The sequence below is a fragment of the Poeciliopsis prolifica genome, unplaced genomic scaffold (assembly GCF_027474105.1).
Source record: "Poeciliopsis prolifica strain line A6 unplaced genomic scaffold, Auburn_PproV2 SCAFFOLD003, whole genome shotgun sequence".
Taxonomy (NCBI): Eukaryota; Metazoa; Chordata; class Actinopteri; order Cyprinodontiformes; family Poeciliidae; genus Poeciliopsis; species Poeciliopsis prolifica.
Genome location: NW_026562378.1, coordinates 16,080,540 through 16,105,189, shown reverse-complemented (window position 1 = coordinate 16,105,189; position 24,650 = coordinate 16,080,540). Strand labels below are relative to the sequence as shown.

General features: G+C 36.5%; 1 protein-coding gene across 15 annotated transcripts in view; it reads left to right on the top strand.

The window, feature by feature from the left end:
* Nucleotides 1-24,650, top strand: part of cacna2d2a (calcium channel, voltage-dependent, alpha 2/delta subunit 2a) — a 200,897-nt gene that overhangs the window by 35,174 nt on the left and 141,073 nt on the right. Inside the window, exons 1-2 of one of the 15 annotated variants that reach the window (XM_055027436.1) lie at nt 9,109-9,353; nt 19,171-19,349. The exons of the other annotated variants lie outside the window; for them this stretch is intronic. Coding sequence (XP_054883411.1) covers nt 19,347-19,349 — 3 coding nt within the window. The 5' untranslated portion in view covers nt 9,109-9,353; nt 19,171-19,346. Of the gene's footprint in view, nt 1-9,108; nt 9,354-19,170; nt 19,350-24,650 lie in introns of those variants that run through there. 15 annotated transcript variants of the gene reach the window in all.

The following is a 24,650-nucleotide window of genomic DNA, read 5'->3' as shown; positions in this document are numbered from 1 at the left end:
AGCCTGTTAGTCACTCGGGCTTATGTCTGTGATGCCATTAAGATAGAGTTGACTCTCGTCTCAAAAGGCTTGTATCGAACACAAGCAAGAGTCTATCTGTATCGAGCAGACTGCGGCTCTCAAATTAGCAGCTTTTAGTCACAGCTTTCTGTATGACTCAACAACGAGGGCTCTGTGAGAGCGAGACAGGCAAGGTTAAGGTCAACTGTGCACTATCTGGAGGGTCTTCTCATTGCACAACTGATGAAAGAGTGCAACATTTTATCCATGGACATTTATGAAGAATGGAGGGATTTGTTAAGAATTCAGCATAGAGCTGCAACTGACGACCAGTCTGAATCGATTATTCTGATGATTGATCTGATAAAAGAATGTCACACTCTGCAGACTTTCCATTTGACTGCTTAAAGCTGCAGTGTGAAACTTTTATGAAAAATAAGTTTTTTTTAAAAACTGTTACTGTGTCGAGTCAGAAAGAGATAACCTGTGAAAAAAATCAAGCTCCTCTGCTGACGAGACACAACCAATCAGAGGCGGGACTTTGTGCTGTCCATCACAATCTTGTGTGGCGCTGCTCACCCTCTTCTCGCCTTGCTCTCTGCTGCTGCTAAAGTTTGTCCCTGTCAGCAGGTCATGTTGTGAATGCTCAGGCTAGTTAGCATAGGCACATATGATGGTGGATAAATGGTGAATTGATTCTACGCATTAGCACATTTAGCAGGAAGTTCATGGGTAGAACAAAAGACAGAAATTTTTTTTTCATCTTAAATTAAAAAAAACTGCTCTGAATATGTTGCTTTTCTACCAAATTGTCTTTGAGTCTTTATTCTCCAGTTAACAATTAATCAATCACCAAAGTAGCTGACGATTATTTCAATTCTCGATTAATCACGATTAATTGGATTAATAGTTCCAGCCTTATACACTGAATTTTATTTGTGAAACACTAAAAAGGCCCTAACATGTCTTCGAATTAAAGTTCAACATAAAATAAAGGGTTTGTGTTCAACAAAAGCATGCATGTTTTGTGAAGTTTCTGCAGCCGCTCCAGAGCGTGGAAATCTTAAGCTGCAAGAGAAAACTGTCGCAACAGAGACCAGCATAATAATTTGCAATTTTCCAAACACAACAAACACAGAGAAAAGAAATTGGGACCATACACCATGAAACTGGTGCAGTATAAGGGGCTTAAAAACTTAAAGAAAAGAATAAAACCTAGAACAGAGAAATAAGACTTCACAGTCGTCGTAACTGTAAAGCTGTGAATATTGTCAGTAATTTATTTTCAGTGTGGATGAACTGTTCACAAGTGAAACATAAACTGAAAGTTTGCACCATCTCCATTAAGTCAAGTGATAAAACATAACACATAATTTCAAATTATTGTGAAAGAAACAGGTATTCAGGCAAACACTCAAAAGCATAAAAATGCTTTTCAGCCAACTGCTCTTGATTGGTGTAATGAAGTCACACATATGCAGTTCAGAATCGTTTTAAGTGCAAATTAGGCTACATCTATAGAGCGATTGAATCATGTAATAGCTGGCTCCTATTAAATAAGTTGTTATTGTGCTCAAATGACCTCATTCTGCCTTCAATTTTCTTCCAGAGAGGCAAAAAATTTAAAAATATAAAATACAAAAGAGGTAACTTAGGTGTAAGTATTTTGGTGAGCCTTTTTTTTTGTCTTTCAGACAGAAAGGGGCTGCTTTTACAGAGACATTTCAGTGAAACTTCACTGTAACAAATAGCTGTAAAAACTACAGCATGAAAATCCAATACGGTGGCTGGGTTTTTAAAATTCAGCTCTTTACTGTGATCTGAAATGTGTATGGAAAGTATATGGGACGTGATTGGACCGCGGAAATTTACAGCTGTACTGTAAATTTTTAATGTACAGTTGCATTGTGGGATATTTACTGGCTGAAGATGAACTTTCACAGGCGAGAGGGCGGGTCAACAACGACTTTCAACGGGTAAGTACTTTTTAAAACAAACATTGTATTGCAGTTTTTTTGTTTGTGAACGAAAATATATTTTATGTGTCTATATTGAGCTACTTACTCTTCTTTGCTAAAACTTCGGTTTTCTCACGGCTGGCATTATGTGCAACACAAGTGCTTTTTGTTCAGCTCACCTACAATATGCATTTGGCTATATTCTGGTATTTTTGCGGAAGTTTTTTGAGGGTAAGACGCCTCAACTGTTTTTTTTCTCTCGCACATAGAATGTTAAGGGTTAGCGCACCGATTAATCTCAACATTTTAATGCGGTGATATCACTGATCAATCGAACGACCAGATCAGAGCCTCCCTCCCGCGGAGGGTTATCTAGTTCACAGCAGCACGTTACACACGGGGAGCAGCCAAAACAAAATACTTTTTACGCGACAAGAGTTGAACAGTGTCTGTCTTTTTCTGTCCGGTCCATTTCTAGTAGACTGTCAGGAGGACAGTGACAGTAAAGGAAGGTCAGAAAGTGTCTGTGCACTAAATCTGTCCTTTTCATCCTGACTGACATAACTGACATAAATAGAGTTGTGCTGTTTATCTCACATATTAAAACATGTTTTTCTCTCTTTGTCTTGTAGCAACTCTGATGATTTCTGGAGAAGTCCAGGACTGAGACCAACTCAGAACTCATCCATGTTGGTTTTGTTTGGCTGTTCACCGAATCATAAACTTGCCCAAATGTTTAAGATGTACTGTTTAGGTTCCAATAAAGGTTTGAAAAAAAGGTAACTTTAATATACGACATTGTTGGATCCCTTTCTTCCTTCAGAGGAAGAAAATGACAAACATTTAGAATTTTGACTGCAAATTTTACAAGAAAAGCTTGTGAAACATTGTTTTTATGACTTTGACATGCACTTTTGTTTTAGTAAATACTATTTAATTCATTGTATTCAATCTAATATTACCATAGTAAATGTATTTTTAGAGCGTATTTTTCACTTTGGTTGCAATACTTTGATTTCTGTGCAACAAGCAAATATTGCTGTTGCAAAATACTACATTTTGTTTTGCTTCAGTTTGTCAGATCTAAATTGACAATAAAATAAAGTGATTTTAAAATATATATATATGTATATTTTTTTAATTAGAAAAATAAAACATTTATTGAGAGTTTGGTAAATTAAGTTGCAAGCTCACATTTAAACTTCAAAGCATATAGTTTCATGAACTACTCTAAAATGGCAACTTTTTAATAATTATACTAGAGAACTACTGTAATTTTATAATGATAAAAATGTGATGAAATCGCAGTAACGATGTTATATTATTACTGTGCTATTTTAAAGAAATTACAGTAACACTATTCAAATTACAGAAAGATTGTAATAAAATTGACAGTGAAACTGCAAAAAAAATTACAGTAAAACTAAAAAATTACAGTAAAGTTACTATGAAATTACAGTAACTGGTTGGCAACCCTGCTGCCAGTAAGTCACTGCAAATTCTACAGTGACTTTTTTCCAGTGTATATAAAAAGATGAGTGGTATGAGAAATTTTTTCTTTGTGCTGCAGCTTGGCGGCTGCTTGCAGTGAAGCTTTATTGCTCTGAAGACGATAATTCTTTCTCGTCGTTATTCAGGCAGGTTCACAGTCCCTCTCCTGTAGATATTTCTGACACAAAGGGATACTTAGGAGACACAAGTGATGGAATAATTTCATTTTTCATCAGTGTTTCGGTACAACTTAGCGCCACGCTCGTCCTGGCGAGGCCTTCTCTTTACACTGTTTAACATCATAAAGATAGATCAGCTGGAACCAATATAAATTTATGTTCTTTTTAAATAAGTGTCAGGAAATGGAGTGAAATTTGCAGCCTAACGTTTAAGTTTGAATCAGTTATTGGAATCAAAGAAAGCTGTAGCTTCCTGTGTTTACGTTCACTCTTGAATTATGTGAATGTTTATGAGGAGACCCTTTACTTTGTTTAACAAATGTTTTTTTTTTTTTAATGAATTGAAGGTTAGTCTTTTGTTGTGACATAAACAGAATGCCATTCAGCTGAATTGGTCATTATGTTGGGTCTGGACCGTCAGTGCAGGGGATGTTGTTAAAAGTGTTTCTGTTTGGTCTTCGTCGGCACAAAGACGTCGTTTGGACCCAGCATGTGTGTCTGTGTTGTATGATAACGCTGTAAGCAAGGCTCGGCATTGATCTCTATTTTAATAGTGTGTTTGGAGAGCTTTTCACAGAGCAGCCCATGTTTTCAAGGCATTGATTGTTGTTCAGTCACACGTCTTTGTGGAAATGCTGATCGACAGCTGCTTTTTGAATACTGTCTTCATTCATGGCTTACGAGTTGGAGGGGGGGGGGTGAAGCTGTCCTCTCTCTTTGGATTTCTAAATGTGTTGTTCTAAAGTGCATTTTCAAAATTTAGTTGTTGAAGACAAAATGGCAAAAAATCTTGACTCATAAAATGAGGAGCGGTTTGGTTTTTCCAGAGGTTGGGATTGGTGAAAGATAAACGGAAAGTGTTTTAATTCTGAGTAGTGTTGGATAAGTTCAGCTCACAACCCATGACGACAAAAATGGGTTCGTAAGAGTGACACAAGATTGTAGCATTATTTATGGAAGAAAGTCTGGATGCCACCTTTCTTTCTTTTCACCAGTCAACATTTCACAAATTAGGAATTTAAAAAAGTATAAAGTGCTCTACTCTTGTTTATGCTGCTGTTCATTGTTTGCTTTTTGTAATTGATCAAGTTCTTGTCTCATTATCGTAATGAAGCAGAAATGAATGAGGAAATGGAAAAAGGACAGGCAGAAATAAGTGTGGGAATAAATAAATAAATACATAAAGTAATAAATGTATAAATTAATTAATAAATAAACTAATAAACGTAAAAATAAAGTAACAAATACAAAAATACATAAATGTTTAAATAAATAAATAATCTATTTATTTATTTATTAATTAATTTAATTTTGGCTGGAATGGCTCTCCGTACCAAAACTTATGAGTGAAACATAGACCAATCTTACTTTTTTTCACTGACACCAATTACCAGATTTTGTTTGAGGGTTAATTTGCAGGTTATTTTGAAGAGGCAGCAGCTTAAAGTCAAACAGAAAATGATTAAAATTTCTCAATTTAAGCATCAAAACCATTAACTGCTAATTTGGGCTGCATGACATCAGGAGAACATGCAAAATGCAACAAATACTGACCCTATATTGCAAATAATTCATCTAGATACTGGAATAAATGCCAGTTTCTATTCCACCAACGTTTTTAACTGAAAAGGACCAAAATTTACCAGAATATCTTATTTAACAACACTACGAATCACAAAGAGAAATTAAATTTTGTAAGTAAAATTTTCTTCAGAGTTGCTGTAGGTTGTCTGTAACAGTCAGTCTTACAGTGTCAGTAGTATCTTCTGAGTGAAGAAGATACTTTGTCATATTGACATTGCACAATGATATTGCAGCAGCGTATTTGTGACATAATATGGGGCCCTTCCCCTCACATTTATGTCATGTTTGTTAAACAAAAGAGTTTAACAAACCTTTATGCTCTTTGTTGATGCATTTGCCCAGCGACAGTGTGGTAAATCTCAGTGAATGAGAATTGAGAATAATTTTATTTAATCCAAAAATTGCTACATAGTTTCATTAACTTCAGACTGATTTAAAGACTTTTCTGTTCAATGTAGATTAATTCTCTTTAGGTTTGATCAGTTCTTTTATATTTTGAGCTGAAGTGATCAGATAATTATATTTTCCAGCTACTTCTCACATGCGGACAGTAACTCGATGGCACAGAGAAGCAAATATCGTCCAACTTTGATATTTCGACACCCAGAAATATAAAAGTTTCAGAGTTCACTCAGCCTTTGGGTGAACATCCGAATTTCTTTCTTCAAACTGAATTAGGTTATCTTTAATCCTGTTCTGCTTTTGTGTTAATTTATCTCTGTTCTCTACGGTGGCCCTGAGGTGCAAAACACTACAACATTAAGGAAAGCACTACAACATTAAGGAAAGCACTACAACATTAACAAAAACACAACAACATTAAGAAAAACACAACAACATTAACAAAAACACGACAACATTAACAAAAACACGACAACATTAACAAAAACACAACAACATTAACAAAAACACGACAACATTAACAAAAACACAACAACATTAACGAAAACACGACAACATTAACAAAAACACAACAACATTAACGAAAACACGACAACATTAACAAAAACACAACAACATTAACAAAAACACAACAACATTAACGAAAACATGACAACATTAACAAAAACACAACAACATTAACAAAAACACGACAACATTAACAAAAACACAACAACATTAACGAAAACACGACAACATTAACAAAAACACAACAACATTAACGAAAACACGACAACATTAACAAAAACACAACAACATTAACGAAAGCACTACAACATTAAGGAAAACACAACGGAAGAGGTAGGTCCCAGTGGGAGACCTAAGAAGTCGCTGATTGGACGACAGGTCGTTTTACTTTTGAACCGGAAGTTCTTCTGGCTTTAACTTGATTGCTGAAAACAAGAATGTTCTCAGTGATCCAAACCTTAGTACTGTTATTTGTAAATATTTTGAGTCAGGACATACTTACGAGGTGATACTGGACATGCTCCAGACCAACCACGAAGTGTCGGTTAGCATGCGTTCAGTAAAGACTCATTTGAAAGTAGCAGGGCTGCATTGAAGAGGCAACTACTCTCCACTTCCTGAAGTGAGACGTGTCATTATGTCCGAGCTTAGAGGACCAGGGCAATTATTTGGCTATCGGACCATGTGGCAAGTTCTCAAACTAACACAACCTGCGTGTCAAACGTGATGTTGTAATGAGACTGCTGAGGCAGCTGAATCCTCAAGGCATCGCTCTGAGAACTCGCAGGTTTACAAGACGCACGTATCCCTCCACGGGGCCCAATTACATATAGCATGTAGATGGCTACGACAAAACTGAAGCCATTCGGCTTGGCCATCTCAGGGTGCATTGATGGTTTTTCGAGAAGGATAATGTGATATAAGACAGCTGTGGAAAGATAGTTTAAATCCCAAGGCCACTTACCTTTGAGAAATGAAGAGAACATTTTCCTGGTAAATTAATTGGTTCCCATGTTTTGGAAGGGACACATTATTTCAGGTGGCTAAAATATATGGTTCCCCCTCATATCTCTGGCAAATAAAGAGGAAATGTTTTCAAATAATTTGTTGTTGATGAAGAGATGAATAAGCACAGTTGAAGACTTGTTGGTAAATAGTCCCCATGTTTTGAAGGGGGAACAGATTATTTTAGTCACCTAAATATATGGCTTTCCCCTCATAACTCTGGCAAACAAGGAGCAAATTCTACCAAAATCACAGGATTTATTGTTGATGATGAGAGGAATAAACAGAGAAAAAAATCTTGCTGGTAAATTAAGTTGTTCCCATATTATGGAGGGGGACCAGATTATAATTTCCTCCATTCTTTCCTACCCTTACCGAACCTTGGGGAATAAAGAACAACTGTTTCCAAATTCTCAAATCTTTACATACACACTACGTGTTGGGAAAACTGTGTTTGGTGCCTGACTTATTTCTGCCAGGCTTACGTGAGAAACGTTGGAAAAAGAGCGATTCTCTTGGCGTATAAAATAACAAAAAACAGCATCAGAAGATCTTGTTTATTTATTTATTATACAATTTTTTAAACAACAGCTGCCAATTAAACTCAATGTTACAACCTTCACATGATTATATGAGTTGTTTTACCGAGAAATCGATCAGAAGCGACGTGAAAATGGTCAGATCCGCCTCATTCGTCTCTCTGGCTGTAATGATCGCTCCCGACACAGGGGAACCCAATTTAGCACCTACCCGAACTTTCATTTCTACCTTTTGTTTTAACCCCTTTCTCCCAAGAGAATACTTTGGTCGCTCCTCATTTTTCTATTCAAGGAAGGTGCTGAGGCTGGTGTACGGCAGGATGGGACAGTCTGTTGTGCTAGAAGTAAAGCAAAGAAAAAATGTCGCACATCACATTCATGCAAACAGACGATATGTATTACGAGCTGAAGTAAAGCTGCCACAAGTATAAATTAAGTGCGAGTTCGCTTCCAAAAAGGCGGCTAGCCTGATCGCAGTGCAGCAGAACCAGAACGACACCAATTATCCTAAAAAAGTAGTGCCTAAAGCTGTAACGTACCTTACGATATATAGCTAATACAATTCTGCTGTATTATAGCGACTTTGTGTACTTTTAATTGCATTTATAATGAACAACTAGATGACAGTGGACACGGTCTGGAGACCACTAGCGTTAGCAAGTTACTACATCCATAAGAAATATGAATCTTCCTTTATACTTTTTAACTTACTTGAACATTGTGGAGTATCCTCCATACAAGTTTCTTGAAGCCTCTTGCCACAATTACTGCAAAAATTTGGTGACGGCTCAACCACCTCCTTTCCACAGTTCGGGCAATACATGGCGAAGTGACTGTATTCCCGCTTCCTTAGGTTTTCAATCAAACGAAGCACTCCAGCATAACTTTCCGGTTCAAAAGTAAAACGACCTGTCGTCCAATCAGCGACTTCTTAGGTCTCCCACTGGGACCTACCTCTTCCGTTGTGTTTTCCTTAATGTTGTAGTGCTTTCGTTAATGTTGTTGTGTTTTTGTTAATGTTGTCGTGTTTTCGTTAATGTTGTTGTGTTTTTGTTAATGTTGTTGTGTTTTTGTTAATGTTGTTGTGTTTTCGTTAATGTTGTTGTGTTTTCGTTAATGTTGTTGTTTTTTCGTTAATGTTGTAGTTTTTCGTTAATGTTGTCGTGTTTTCATTAATGTTGTCGTGTTTCCGTTAATGTTGTTGTGTTTTTGTTAATGTTGTTGTGTTTTGTTAATGTTGTGTTTTTGTTAATGTTGTTGTGTTTTCGTTAATGTTGTTGTGTTTTCGTTAATGTTGTAGTGTTTTGCACCTCAGGGCCACCGTAAATAAGATACATGTTGACACTGCAGCCTGATGTGACCCAATTACGTTTTTTTTTTTTTTGCCGTGGTCGTTCACACATCCAAATTTATGTGACTTGTATGTGATCTCCTGTGTGAACTGCAAACGACCTGAAAGTGTCCCGCATGCGCAGTAGAGGGCGCAATATCGCTGGAGCTCGTGCTCAGTGTTTTTCCAACCGCCATGAAGAAGTAGTCGTCAGCGTTTGTGGAAGTAAACATGGACGCTAACCGTGGAGAGTAGCTTACGATTTTGAAGATGTTGTCCTACCGGAGCAGCAGCTTAACAACTTAACCCTCGTTACTATCCGCCATGGTTGTGGTTTTGCGCATCATGACGCAGAAAAGTGAGTATCAGTGACGTTCAGGTTAAAAAAGCTGATAAAAGCTACATTAGTTAAGCAAATTTAGCTAGTTCAGCAGTAAATACTACAGTAAATATCACTGATATTTAACTTTGTGTTACACAGAGGTGGGTAGAGTACTAAAAATTGTGATTGAGTTACCATTATAATGTACTTATATTGTTACGTTAGGAATGAAGCGATAACTTGTGCTAAGCTTGTGGCTTGTTTATTGTTATCATAGCAACTCCCTATCAACTACCTGTCCGTTATAAAGTTCACAGAAGTGTGATGCTCCATGACAACTCTGTATTGTTTAAACTTGCCAGAGGTGGCAGAGAAACGCTTTCTGTTCAAGAAGACGCCGAAAGCCTCAGGAGGAGACGGGCAGATGGCGTGAAAGATCTGATTTGTGTCGCAGATGACCTCAGATGAGCGTCAGCGTGTAAACCAGATATAATGCGACTGAGCGCTGTTTTCAAAATATATATGTATTTTGAAAGTGCACAGGAAACATTTTCGACTGAGAAAAGTGAAGCTCGCAGTGAGACTGATGGACAGGTGCCAGGCTGCCTCCGTGGAGTGGAATTGGCACAGCAATTTGTCAAATGAGGAGGAAGGGAAGAAGACGCTGCGCAGAGCGAATCCCCCTGAGGGTGTGTCTCCTCAGCAGGAGGACCTCCGTCGACCCGCGAACATAAAAATGCAGCCATGTATACACAAAGTCATGCAGATTTGATAGTATAATCTACTGCTTTGCAAATTAAATTACATCTGTTTGACACAGACGCAACATGCATCCACGTCCCAAAACATAACGTACTCGATCGCTCACAGGCATAGGTTGTTATTTTTGCTGCGTTTATGCCCTAATGCGATGGGATGTGATGGATTTTGGATGATTGTGCATTCGATACACAGCAGCTCCTGACAGTGACATTACGGTGACAATATGCATACAATTTTGGTCCAACATAAACTATTCAATGGGGGGAGGAGGAATAATTATAGGGAGGGTATTTTTTGCAGCTGTCTGAGTAAGTCTCCTGGATGAGGGGAAAGAAACAATTCCCAACCATCAGCAAGTTAATAAAAGAACTGCAGTTTATCTTTGTCGGAAAGACAAATGTCCTGACTGAGGCAGGATGGAGGGGCGGAGAAGAGGAAGATGCCCCACATTTACCTTGGTTCTTCCTCTTTCCAGCAAGTCATTTACTATTAATCCCTCTGCTTGATGGTTGCTAACGGACTGGCTGCTGGTTTTCTCTGGGATAACGCTCCACTTTAGCTTGACCCTTTTTGGTCCTTCTCCCAGCGATCATTAATAAATGGAGACTAAACTGCCATTTTAAAAAAAACATTTTGGGGTCCAGCTGTCTATATGTCTGCTGGTTCACCTTGTCTGAGCCATGATATAGTGAATATCTTTCCTGTGATCACATATTTCCATGACTTATTTGTTTGGAGACCATTTTTAAATCCTTTATAGAACTGCTCAGTACAAATGTGGTCAGTCAGTATTAGACTCCTCTATGAAGCTAAGCGTAGACAGCCGTTTGCTAAAGAAGCTGGACGCTGCATCCATAAGATGGTAATGGAAAGTGGGTTTAAGATCCACAAACAACTGGGATGATTGCAGCCTTTAAATCAAGGTGTCCAACTCATTTTTGTTTTGGTCCAAATCCAAGACCATAAATGTTCCAGAATGTATTAATAAAACCTGTCCACAAACTTGACCTCAGATGAGGTCAAATATCAATGAATACTTAAAATTAAATTATGTTATTGAACATATTTTCAGTCCATCCTGCATCATGTTTTGTGATTTGTTTTTGCAATAAAAATCAAAGTGCTTGTGGTACTAATTTGAAAATATTTGTGAGAAAGGCAACTTTTTATTACTGACGTCATATAAGGCTGAAGCTATTTAGTACAAGTAAGAACGTTTTTGACAATTTTTGAGAACAATCTGCAATAAACTCCCAATTATGTATTACTGCAAAAAAGTGTGGGAATTTGTTGATTTTGTTTGAATTTCCATGATGATTATCAAGAAACTGGAGGGACCGATTGATATAATTTGGGACTAAACAGATAAGAACTGCATAGATTTGATTGATAACATAATATTTAAACTTACAGTGTGTAGTCTAGAATCTAGAGGGCCACGTAAAAATCTGTGGCAGACCAGATTTGGCCCACGGGCCTTGAGTTTTACTCATGTGGTTTAGAGGATTTAAAAGCAAAGTCCATTCAATAGTTTGGGTAAATTCATAATGTTTATATTGCAAGTCACTATTGTCCAGAAATGTACACACAATACTAATGCATTCCTTTTGTGAAACCTCTTCTCAACCAGAGACAATGCCAAAAGCATCTTAACTACAACAAAGAGAAATAAAACAAGCTCATTGGTTCAAATACTTCTTTACATGTGACGATCTTAAGCTTTATTTGGAAAGATTCTGATTTAATTTTCAGGCAGGACTCACCACCAAACATACAAACACCTGGTTTATTTACTATTATGTCACTGTAGTTGATCCAAACCCTGTAGAGAATACAGAGGTAAAACCAACGGACCAATGGGGAGAGGTTTGGTTGTTAGGTGATGGGCTGGGCTTGGCTGAGGTTTCTTTTTTTTTGTGTGTGCGTTTTGCTGCCTTTAGAAACAGTTGAGACCCAAATTAAAGTACAAATACATTGCAAATGTGAATTTTTGAATTAGGACACTTTTCTGTAGGCTGACATTTCTGTTTTAAAACACCTGTTCCTGGTTCTATGTAAAGTTTAAATTTGTGAATGTTGTCTGTTGATTGGCTGTAAGCCATAATCATCCAATATGTGATTAATTACAATAGTTTGAGTTATGTTTTTTTAAACTGCTTACAGAAATGAATAAACTTTTTGATAATATTCCAACTTATTGAGCTGTACCTGCACACAGAACCTCGGCTGTCAACCCTGTGTGTTCAGTATTTTAATCCCAAAGTTTGATGCTATATTTGCCTTGAATTTTATTGCACTTCATTTCAGGGACATTTATACTTTGAATGATGATAATACATCCAGTTAGTTGGATGGATTTTGTCTGCTCTTAATGCTCACATCTGGCTTAAAATGTGGATCATGGAGACTTTTGACAACAAAGTCATCACTGGAATATTCTAATGTGATTCCATGTTTTCCTAAATTTGTCTGTTTTCTATTTATTGGATGAAGAGGAGCTATGAAAATTTCTGTTCGGTTAAAGATTTCAATTATCTGTGAGTCAAAATGTAATAACAAAGATCATTGAAAGTGGAATTAAAACTATTTTATTGTTTTGAAGTTTGAAAAACGTGGTGCTTATGTGTTTCAGCTTAAAAATATCCTCCTGGTTGTATCAGATGGTTTCATCTGATTTTTGAGGCACAATAAGAACAGTCAGACATTTGATATTGTGACCTGCAGTAACAATATGATCCTACGGGGATGATGCGAAGCTGAGCAAATGCAGGATCCTGCCTCTGTGGGATGTTTGTGTGCAGTTGTGGGTTTGTGCATGTGAACAATGTTTTCCTTTGTTTTGACCTGCTTGTATCTCAGGTTAACAGCCCCTCAGATAATGTTGCAGCAGCCAGTCCATCCTAGCCCCACCCTCCATTTCATCTTTTTGTTTTTCCTCTCTCTATAATCTCAAACTCTCTCTTCGGGCTCTATGTAAATATTTAGCCTAGCCTTTTGTTTCCCAGGATCAGCTGCCAGGATAGGGTCTGCTCTTACTTATTTTCTGTAGGCACTGGCACACTGTGTTGCTTTTCAAACTGTGCTGGGATGTCTGTTTCCTTTGCATACTGTTATTCAGATGTCCACAAGAAGCCTTTGCTTCATGTTCTGGCTGAGCATCGGCTCACTTGGACCCCTGTTGCTTTTTTATGCCTACTGGTAAAAGGGCAGCACTTCTTCAAGAAAACATCTTTGAACATAGTTCAGGAATTTTGGTTTAGAAGCTTATTGAATTTACATCTGTAGCTTTTGAAGATTAGAAATTGTTTGATTAAAAAAAAAATCATCTATAAAGTGAACTTGCTTGCATTAAAATATGAAAGGCGAATACAATTAAAAATTAAAGATTGTTTGCAATTTGCAGGAAGGCTAAGAAAAAATAAAACTCATTTACCCAAGCACAACAAAAGGTCACTAGATTTTGAACGTCTTTTATTGTATGAAAGTTTGTTTACGCAGTGTCTTACGAAAGTATTCACTCCCCATGAATTAAACAACCTAACCCTAAACCTAAGATTACAACAGAATGCAATGAATAAATTGTTGGTAAAATGTGCATTGTTTTCCATTTTCTTACAAAATAAATTATGCTAAATGATAAATTTAGCAACTGATTATTGTGACAAACCATAATATTTTCAAGTAAAATGTTGATAATGGCATAATTCAAGTTTGCCCTCTCACAGACTAATACTCGGCTTCTAGTAGGACAATAATCGTAGACACCCAGCCAGAGTTGATCAAAGGATATTCTTCGATTGAAGTGACCCAGTCAAAGTCCAGGCAGCTCAATAAGAATCTAATGCAAGACTTGAAAAGGCTGGTGATCACAGCTGCATGTCATCCAGCCTGACTCAGTTTGAACCTTTCTATAAAGATGAATTAAGTCCGTGGATGTCTCCCAGTTGTAATTGCAGTGAAAAGTTTTAACTGAGAGGAAAACACATTGTTTGTTTGTGTTGTTCTATGTTGGTCTATCACATAAAATCCCAATTAAAAACTTTGAAGTTTGTCATTGTGGAGAAGTTCAGTGAACAACTCCTTGTAATTTATTGTTTCGGTAAGCCATTCATAAAGATTGAGGCGCAACCTGCCTTTTGTTTCCACTTCTTCAAGGATCATCTTCGAATGATTCTGTTCGGCAGAAAACGAACCGGATTTCCCCTGATCTATTTAGACAGTCCTGCTCTGGACGGTGTTGTAGCAAAAACAAACTGATCCCTCATATTGTTTTCTATGCCAACATTACAGCTCCAGCCTGCTGAAGCATGCATTTGTATAGGACCAAACATCCTGGTATCTGACACAAGACCCCGTACATGCTGTACGCTGTAAGCTAAGTTCCTTTCCATTGTTACCACATAGAAAAACACACAAAACGCATAAAGCAGATTATAACTAGACCATGTCTGTCAAATCACTGATTATTTCCCTGCCAAATTCTCCAGCTTCAAACGAAATGATACATATTCAGGTTCAGGAATAGCTTTTTAAATCTTATATTTTCTTTGATTGCTTTGACCTGCAGTTCATTTTAGCTCAACTTTGATTGTGAATCATTAAGGCATGAATAAATACTGTACAATATAAATAGAAAAGCTCAGTTTTCCTTCTTTTCAAATCAACATACTTTAATCTTGAGAGAAATCTGTGATGGAAATTTTTGTCTTTAGGTTTGTAAACTGTACAAATTGCAAGAAGTAAAGCAATCTCTTACCTCTCCGGTCATAGATCCACTCCTATCAAATTTAATGTTTTGGTGCCCAATAATGTAAAGCAATCACCAGAAAGCAAAGCTTCATTAATTTGCGGTTTGGTTTTTGATGCTTTTGTTTCATTTAGAGCAAAAATGTCAAACTCATTTTCTTTTTCCGTCTTATGAAGGGCCGGTTGTGGCAAAACGTATCTATAAAACCCATAAGGAAACGGTTAAATATTAATAAAATAACCATTTCTGTATTTAATAATACTTCTTAAAATTAAGTGATATGGAACATCTTTTCACATCGATGTAATTTGGTTGTAGAGACATAAGAACTGCTTTGATTTGATTGATAAACTAAACTTATCTGGAAAATTATCTATACTACAGAGGGCCACATAAAAAGCTATGGCGGGCCTTGAATTTGACATGGAGCTCTGGAAAATATGAAGAGACCACTTGAAATGATCAGTTGAAATGATCAGTTTCTTTGATTTTATGTACCATTTTTATTCTATGTACCACTGATATTATGTCTCTGAAACTCCAAACAAAAATGTTTTTATTTGCAGAAAATGAGAAATTGTCTAAATAACAAAATCAATCAGATCTCAAATAATGCAAAGAAAACAAGTTTATATTCATTTAGAAACAACAAAACTGATGTTTTGACTCAGGAAGAGTTTGGTGGAATAACCAGGAGGTTTTCAGTGGGGTTCATTTTGAGAGAATCCTGTAAATTTCCTTAATTGAAACCAATTCCGCTTTTTATGTTGCACCAAATAATAACGAAAATAATCATAAGGCATTTTTAAAGAGAAACTTGTGAAATTTCTATTAAATTCAGACCATATTAATTATAATCAACCAATCAAAAGCAGACTGGTTCATATTCAATTGAATAAAGTCCAGTTCAAGTCAACCATGTCAGTTATAAAATATCAGTTTGTAGAAAGTTGCTGATTAAAGGAAACCATCAAATCTCGGATGCAGTCCGTCGTGTGTTTTATCAAAGCCGGTGGCAAATTGTCCATCACAGTCACACAGGAGGTTTTTTCTCTCCTCCTGCCTCTGATTTAGAGAGAAAAACCTCCCAGAGAAAGTAGTCTGACAGTAGTAGTCAATGTTTGAGCTTTTTATGTGCCTGACTGGACTCCTCCAGAGGCTTCCATCCCGTTTGAACTACCAAAGCTTTCTGGTGAGTTTGTTTATTATCGAGCTCCTCCGAGGGGCCCGTTCACTCCCTTCGTGTTCTCTCTTATTGAACTCTTCCTGGGGCCCCTGGAAGCTGGGTCTGCTTGGCGGAGCCCACTAATATTCCTTAATGACGCGCCATCTGTCTCTGTCAACTTTCTTAGCCCTGCCGCAGCCAGACGTCGCCTTGTTGTGGCTGAACTCAAAGAGAGATAAGCAGGGCGCTCTCGCTCAGACACGGGCGAAAAGTCAAGAATATCAGGGCCACCAAGGAGCAGAGGTGGGCAGAGTAACCAAAAACTACTTACGTAAGAGTAGAACAACTTTTACTCAGGTAAAAGTAAAAAGTAGCCATCCAAGAAATTACTCTAGCAAGAGTGAAAGAGTATTTGGTAAAGAGTCTACATTTAATATTTGAAAAATTACATTATCAGACACACCAAAATATGAAGTTACGTGGAGATTTTGGTATTTTTGTAGGGGCCAAAATAAAAAAATTAAAGTAACAAAAATAACAAAATCAAAAGAATATGTTGCCAAACCAGATTTTTTTCAATAAAAACCTTGTAAAACCTTAATGAAAACTGCAGCTGAGTGTGTGTGTCTGGTGAATCTTAGGTTGAATCTTGTTTGCTAGTTTTTCATTTAGTGGGTAGAAAATCCAGTAATTTTACTCGAGTAAAAGTAGAGATACTTCATCATAAAACTACTCAGGGTAACGTAAGATCATTTTATTTATATAGCACATTTTCAGCAACAAAACATTTCAAAGTGCAACCTAATGGGAGTTTCTCCAAGGAGTAAAAATAATTAGTCCACATTTTATAAACTAATCGGAGTTTCTCTGGATCTTAAGTTAATTCTAGTAGGTTTACTCAAGTAAAAGTAAAAAGTACAACATGGCGAAATACTCCTAAAAGTAAAATGACTCAAATAAATGTAATTCAGTAAATGTAAGTAGTTACTACTGAAAAGTCACACCACCAGTTTTGAGCTTTTTTCTGACAGTGTTTTGGTGCAAAACTTTTTTGCAGTATTTACTTGCTTAAGCTGAGGCGTGCAGGACTTGACTTGCAAAGAAGGATACCTTGCTTGATAAATTTTTGGAGCCAGATGAATCTGCATAACACTTTTAACAGTAATTTCCTGGAGTCCTGCCACCCTCTGTCTTTCCATCTGTGTGTTTACAGCGATAGTCAGAGTTCGCTGGTTGGCAGTGAAACCAGTCATCACAGCTAATGATGAGAATGTGAATTCTCTTTGACGTGTCTGAGCTGCACAGAGTGGAAATGCAAGTTTATTTTGTCCATTTGCATGCGTGTGGGATCTTCTCTCTCTCTCTCTCTCTGTGTGTTTGACCGTCCTGGCTGCCAGAGGAAGCATATTGGTGCCGATTGGCATAGTTACTTCTGTCGTGTCCTGTGTGAGCGTTAGCAGCAGAAGGTTGGGTTGGCTGTTAGCGGCGCAGACAGCCGAGCCCCCTCTCCTCTTTCCCCCGTGAGAATGACAGGCCGACACAGAGAGCTGTTTGAGCCGCGAAGCTCTGAGCCAACAGCATAACTGATTAAGACTGCTAATTTGCTCCACAGCCATTCCAGTCAATAAGCTATCAGTGGTATTTGCAAAAAAAAAAAGGAAAAAAGAAAAGAAAATAGGGATGGGCACCACTTTTAACAGACAATTTCCGTTTTCAGGGTTTTATTTTTTGAGACGTTAAATTGCTGCTCAGATGACACGTCTGTGTAATGTAAATGGGGCTTAGCCATGCCCCTAATCTTTTTGTGGGCAGGGGGGGGGAATGACATCAATCACCAACATACTTTCAAGTCCATAAATTAATAATTTATTGAGCATGTTTTCTTGTGAAGCATCCTTCCAGGCCCATACTGTGGGAATTATAGTGGGAAATAAAGCCATTAATTCAGGAACTGTATTTGAATAATATATTTTTAATGCGCTTTAGTTGCTCTTTAGTTCAGCTTTTTCTGTGCATCAGCTTTATTGCACATTTACAGGTACATAGAAAGAGAATAGAAGAGAAACTTCCTTTATTGCCTCATCGTGGGGAAATTCAGCAAAATTGACGTGATGATAATCATCCTCAAGTAAATGTAACTTATAAAGCTAGTTGATAAAAATGTTATTTAAAGAAGCCCAGCGGATTATTTTAAGTACCTGAATTTATTTATTTCATGTGATTGTATAATGTTGAAACAGTCGCACAAATTTCTGGAATAGCTTATAGTGGAATTAATACATAAAAGTTTTAAATAAATACCTAAAACACAATAGAAATGACAGGATCACCAAGTGGCATCTGGTAAAAGAGAAACCTAAACCTTTCAAAACATGGATCTAATTTACAACATTTAGAAAAAAATATATTGCTAAGCTGTTTAACTTTATTTAAAAGCAATACCTGTACTAAAGTTTAAGTTTGTTCCAATAATAATAAATGTTAATAGTCATAGCTGTGGAAGGATTTTAGTTCAAAATATTTCTGGCACATCTTCATAAACTCCATAAATATCGCATCTATAAACGACAAACGAGTCGACATATCACCATCAATCCAGTCAGTAAACAAAATAGTAAAGTTCTTCTGATCTTAAGTTTATTTATTATAAAATTCTAATTTAATTACTAATAATTTAACATAAATGTCACGAAATTGAAAGCTGATGCGTGATAAGAGCTCTCATCTATTCTGCCATGCAGTTTGCAGCATTCGTTCATTAATCCCTCAATTATTTGCGTTTTCCATGTCGTAGTTTGAGCTTGTGTGGCTGGAGCTAATTTCCATACATTTTGGGCCGCAGTGACAGCAGTCGGCTTAATTTCCCAACAGTGCGTTGGCTCAATTTTCTGATGATGAGATTAGGGCATTTTCCAGCGAGCCTGTCTGTGGAGAACACTCTGTAGTAGTAGCACAATTATACAGCAACACTGGGATAATTTCAACTCCCTAAATGATGGAAATGGCATTTTAGAGAATTCCTTTCTCTGCTGAAAACTGCTGGAAACTTCTATCAAAACGATGACTCAAGAATGAAAATATTAAAAAATGATGTTTGTGCAGCCAATAAAATGATTCCCGCATTATTGGAGGTAACTTTTATTGATTTTTTTCCCTCCTCTTTGTTTTTTGTCTTTAAGGTGTGAAGAGAAAAATCTCTCTTTGTCTATAATGTCCCTGAGACTGCCATGAATCTTCCAGGAGGAGGCAGATCCAGAGAGTATCAGCACATTAGGCGAATTAATATTGATTTTTAAAACAAAGTTGACATGGGGGTTTCGACATCGACTCGAGAAATGCTTCACTTGAAGACTTCATGGTTAGTAGTTTGTCAATGGAGTGGAAAGGAACTTTGCTCTCTCGTTTTATGATGTAATAGGTTTCCAGTGGAGGCTTTTACTGAAAACAGGTTATGGTTTCATTTAAAGCTGAACCAAATTGAACCATATTGTGCTTTAGAAAGATCATTTTTTAAAAAAATGCTTTAATTCCATTGGGGTAGAAACACAATTTTTGCCTGAAGTCATTTAAAATGTGTGAACTGGATTCCTCGTCCCTTTGATGGCTGCTAAAATAAGACACCATGCGATCTCACTGAAGCGGCTCTGCTTGCGTGGTTTCAGTCTCCAGGGCCAAGTTTGCTAGCTTATTGGGCCGGTGGAAGGAAATTCCCCCCGGCTGCTCGTCCGGCTTTTGGTTAGACAGAGACGGATTGTGCAGACGATGTTTATTTTTTTTCCCCCCGCTCTTAACTGCAGCACATCGACTCATCAATCCCTCTGACATAATATTTAATAACTGGGCGACTGATCCTTGACATAGATGCATAGTGGATTGGGACGTTCTAGAAATTTTCAGAAACTTTTGATCCACTAGCCCTTCTACAGTTCCTTGAAAAACTATTTGTACTTTTTCAAGTTTTCTATTTTATTTGTACTTTATATGATGGATAACTATGAAGCAGTTGGCAAATGAAAGCTGTTTATGTCAGTACACAAATGCAGGACTTGCAGGATTGGAGCATGAACTTCAGGGTGGTAATTATAAATGCACGCCACAATTGTTTTGTAAATAACAGAAGATTTTTACTTCCACTTCACAAATGTCCACCACTAAAATGCTAACATGGAGGTTTGGAGTTGTAATGTCACAACATGTAGAAAAATTAAATGGGTCTGAATACTGTTGAAAGGCACAGTAGAACCAAGGTAAGTTTATTTGTATAGCACATCATCAGCAGCAAGGCAGTTCAAAGTGCTTTACATGAATCAGAAGGAAATACAAACAAGACAAGAAAAAGGTAAAAGTGTAGAAATACATATTGGTTCCCCATGTTTAATAAGAATAAGTAATTGATCATTTATAAACTAGTAGAGGTTTCATTGGATTCTTGTTCTGATAAAACCATGTTTTTATTTATCAGAACACAGCAAGAGCCCACAGTAGGAAAGAAATCATGTTTATAGTCGTTACAATTTTAAAACCGTGTTGGTTTAATCCATCTATTGTCTTTACCTTCTTAAATTTGCAGGATTCATTCAGGATCCACCGATCGACTGTTCTCACTTCCAATACCGATACCGAAACCGATTCGATACAGAAAAACAGTATTGACTTTAAATGTTTCCTTGTAAAACACAGACATAAATGTGCTGAATTACAAATTTATTTTATAACTGTGTACCAGTACATAACACTTTAATAGAGCAATAGCGTCACAAGTTTGGTCAAACGTGTAAAAACCCAACTTTAGTTTGTTCAGTGCAATTCTTAATATAATGTGAAATAAATAAAATAAAAGCATGATGTCAAAGCACAAAGTGTAGAATTAGACTGAATAGATCTGCCCACTTGGATTGGGCATATTGTTACAGATACCCAGTCTAGAATTTTTTGTATATCGGATCAGAACCTCGGACATTCTTGCTGCAAGGCAACAGCGTTTAGAACAGAAAGTTTTATTTAGACTTATCGACCAAACAATGACGTGTTAGTTGTAACGGTGAAGCGCATTGCCTAGTTGGTCTTTTCCTTTCACTACTCAACCAACATGGCTGCACTGTGACGCAGTTGCTGTTCTGCATATATGTTTTTATATTACCCAGGCTTTAGCGATACTGTGTACAATGACATTTGTGCTGTTTGTTCTGCAGAATTGTGATGTGAAGTTTTGAGCTTTCGAACTGCACGTTTCTTTTCATCACCTACTGTTTTCTTGGAAAATGTCAGACTTTGAAATCGTTCTCATTTACAGTACGAATTATCCTGCTGCTGTTAATTATAATAACGTGCTGAGAGGGAATGAAACATAATATCAGATCAAAGATAAGTGTATACTCACCCTTCTTAACTGGTTTAAATGCATCAGTTGAATAATGAACTGCAAATGGGCTGCAAATTAAAGAATAATATGAATAAATTAGATGAGCGGAGTATCACAGAAACAAATGCTTTCACAAAGGTGCTCTGCATGATGCAAGAGAGCAGTTGATGTGAAGTCACACTGCTGCATGGATGGAGAGGTGGACCAAGTGAGCTCTGATTTTGTATGAGTTGGATAGAAGGAGAGTTCATTGTTGGGGCATGAATGCCTCAGCCCACCATTATTTCCCAGTTGGTGAAGAAACGAAAGTAACACCAGGATTTAGATTTGAAAGAAAAAAATTAATTCTCTATGCTCTATATATGCAGTTCTGGACAAAATTAAGAAACCACTTAAAATGATTCATTACCTTGATTTTAATCCTTACATGTATATGTTTGAGTAAAATGAACATTATTTTATTCTATGAACTACTGACAACATGTCTCTGAAATTTCAAGCCCAAATTTAGTTTTTATTTGCAGAAAATGGCAAGTGGTCAAAACGACAAAAAAGATTCAGACCTCAAATAATGCAAAGAAAACAAATTAATATTCATTTATAAACAATAAAACTAACGTTTTAACTCGGGGAGAATTCAGAAATCAGTATTTGGTGGAAAAACCTGGAGGTTTTCAATGGGGTGCAGTGAGCTCTTAGTTTTTCCTGAGCTCTATTTAAAAAACATTTTGAAATTAAATATTTTTTAGATCAGTTATAATTTCCAATAATATATAAATAGGCTAAAGGCCAGAAAAGTAACTGAGATTTGTAAATATACTAAGATTACTACTATTACAGTACTTATTTAATTTCCATTCGGGATCAATAAAGTATTTTTGAATTGAATTTGTGCTGACAGATTGATGATGTAGTTTCTTTGTTAGCGTCGATACAACATTAAAATAGCATCACAGTAAATAACCTTTGTGTTGACTGGATTCTCACCTGTGGATCTATTTAAAGTAAAATCAAGAAGAAAATAGTAGAACTTCACAAATCTGGTTCATCTTTGGGTACAATTGGACATTTCTGTGGTCACATGCTCGCATAAACACCAGGAGGATGAGGAAGGGTGAGGAAGAAGCCATTACTTCAGAAGCAACATAAAGTCAGATTGCAGTTTGCAAATGCACTGAAGGACAAAGATCTTATTTTTAGAGACATGTCCTGTGGTCTGATGGAAAAAACAAATGAAGCATTTGGTCATAATGATCATCATTACATTTAGAGGGAGAAGAGGGAAGAAGGCCTGAGAAAAGCATCCCAGCTGTGAAGTACAGAGGTGGCAGCATCATACGGCGTGGCTGTTTTACAGCTGAAGAGACTGATGCCATAACGTCGATGACATCATGACCAAAAAAACATCGTGTGGAAACTTTGAAGCAATATCTTAAGGACATCAGCAGGACAGTTAAAGTTTGGGAAAGGCCTGTCACAATTAGCAACATATCAGTCACCTGCATGATAAATTCTCTTTTCTTTCTGGATGATAAAATCTTGAGTTTGGTCTCAACTAGCAACTATTTTGAAGGGCAATTTTGTTTACAGAAGCTATGTAATAAATTTTATTTGTTGTTTCTCTGATGTTTCTTTATTTTGTAGATTAAAATGTTTTCTAGCTCCAGTGTTATATACTCATTAGAATTAAAAGTTTAATGGTCTTTCAGGATGTATTCCTGCATTACCATTGAATTGCTTGAAAATGATCTCAAAACTAAGATTACTACTATTACAGTTCTTATTTAGTTTAGTTTATCACAATAACTACTGGAAGAAAAAGGCCTTTCTGAGAGACCTAGTTTGGACACGACTAAGTCTTAAAAAATAACAGCAACCCTTAGTAGTTTGTTGACTTAACGACAACACAAATGATACGTTTTAGCGGCCATCACGGTCAGTTAATCACATTTTAAATTAGAAAGAACTCACTAACTTACATTCTAATAATAATTATTTTATAATTTTGTTTAGATCTCATTCTGCATTTTACTTATGGTTTTTGTAATTTTTGTTTTCCTTTTATTATCTGTTTTTGCTTTTTGTGTTTTATTTTGCTCCAGTCTGGAGGGTTATTCACAAAATTAAAGTTGATTGTTCTTTGAGAGAGTGAACTTACTTTACTATGCCATTATTAATACATTCCTTCAAAATATCCTGAAAACAACAATATCTGTCTGTCTCAATAAGTGCTGGGACAATTTGTTATCCAGCTAAATCTGAACTTCAAACCTGACTCAGTTACAGCAGTTCTGACAGGAATAACACTAAATTAAAATGTTTAAGATTTTTCATCTTAAAAATTAAAATTTTTAAGATGAAGTTGATGGTGCTAAAATATTTATACATTGATGCAAATGAACACATATAAATCAGATCTTTGCCATTAGAATGAAAGGAGTCATTAAATTGTTTTATTTCTGTTTACACAGAACACATTTGGTTATGTTTTAAGTATAAATATTGACCCGAACATTACAGAACGAACATGTTCTGTCTAATTTGTATTTGTGCTGGTGCTTTAACATGATCTAAAAGTGTGCAATCTCAAAGTGTGTGTTGATTGCAGGTTCAGTCATCTCTGTTCATCACACCAGAAACACTCTGACATGAACTCTGTAATATTATGAAATATTACAGTGGTCTTCTTCTGTAATTTACTGTAGTTCTATATTTCCCAGCACTTTAAAAGCTTTAATGAGGCCATCAACAAACAGTTTGCACAGCAGGGATTTTACATGAAGCTGATCCAAATGATGCAGTCCACATTTTTACGTACCGCAACATATGTGGGCATTGTATTAACTCCAGAACTCTAACCTTTTAGATGTTTTTCTGCAGGTAATGACAAATGCCCTAAAACAATCATACAGGCTTCAGTGGTTTCTGTAGAGACAAACCCATAGTCTCTGTCATTGTCTGAGGGATATGCTATATAATTTTATCTTGAGTAAATGTGATAGAGATGTGATAAAGTTAACAACCATTTTTATCACTGTCTGCTTATCTTTCCTTATTTTATATTTCAGGTGTGTTGTAAGATTCTGAAGTGGAGGATAATAGTACTTTTTACACTTGACAGGTTTACAAATATTGAACTACAAATCAGACTGTGGCCAAAGGGTAGTGCCGCTACTCACAGATGGCACATTATATCACTTAATTGATTCATTTCAAATAATGTTTGTGTCTTAATACTTTTCAACTCACAATATTATGAAAAATAAAACATTTTTTACCTTTCAAAGGTTTGAAATC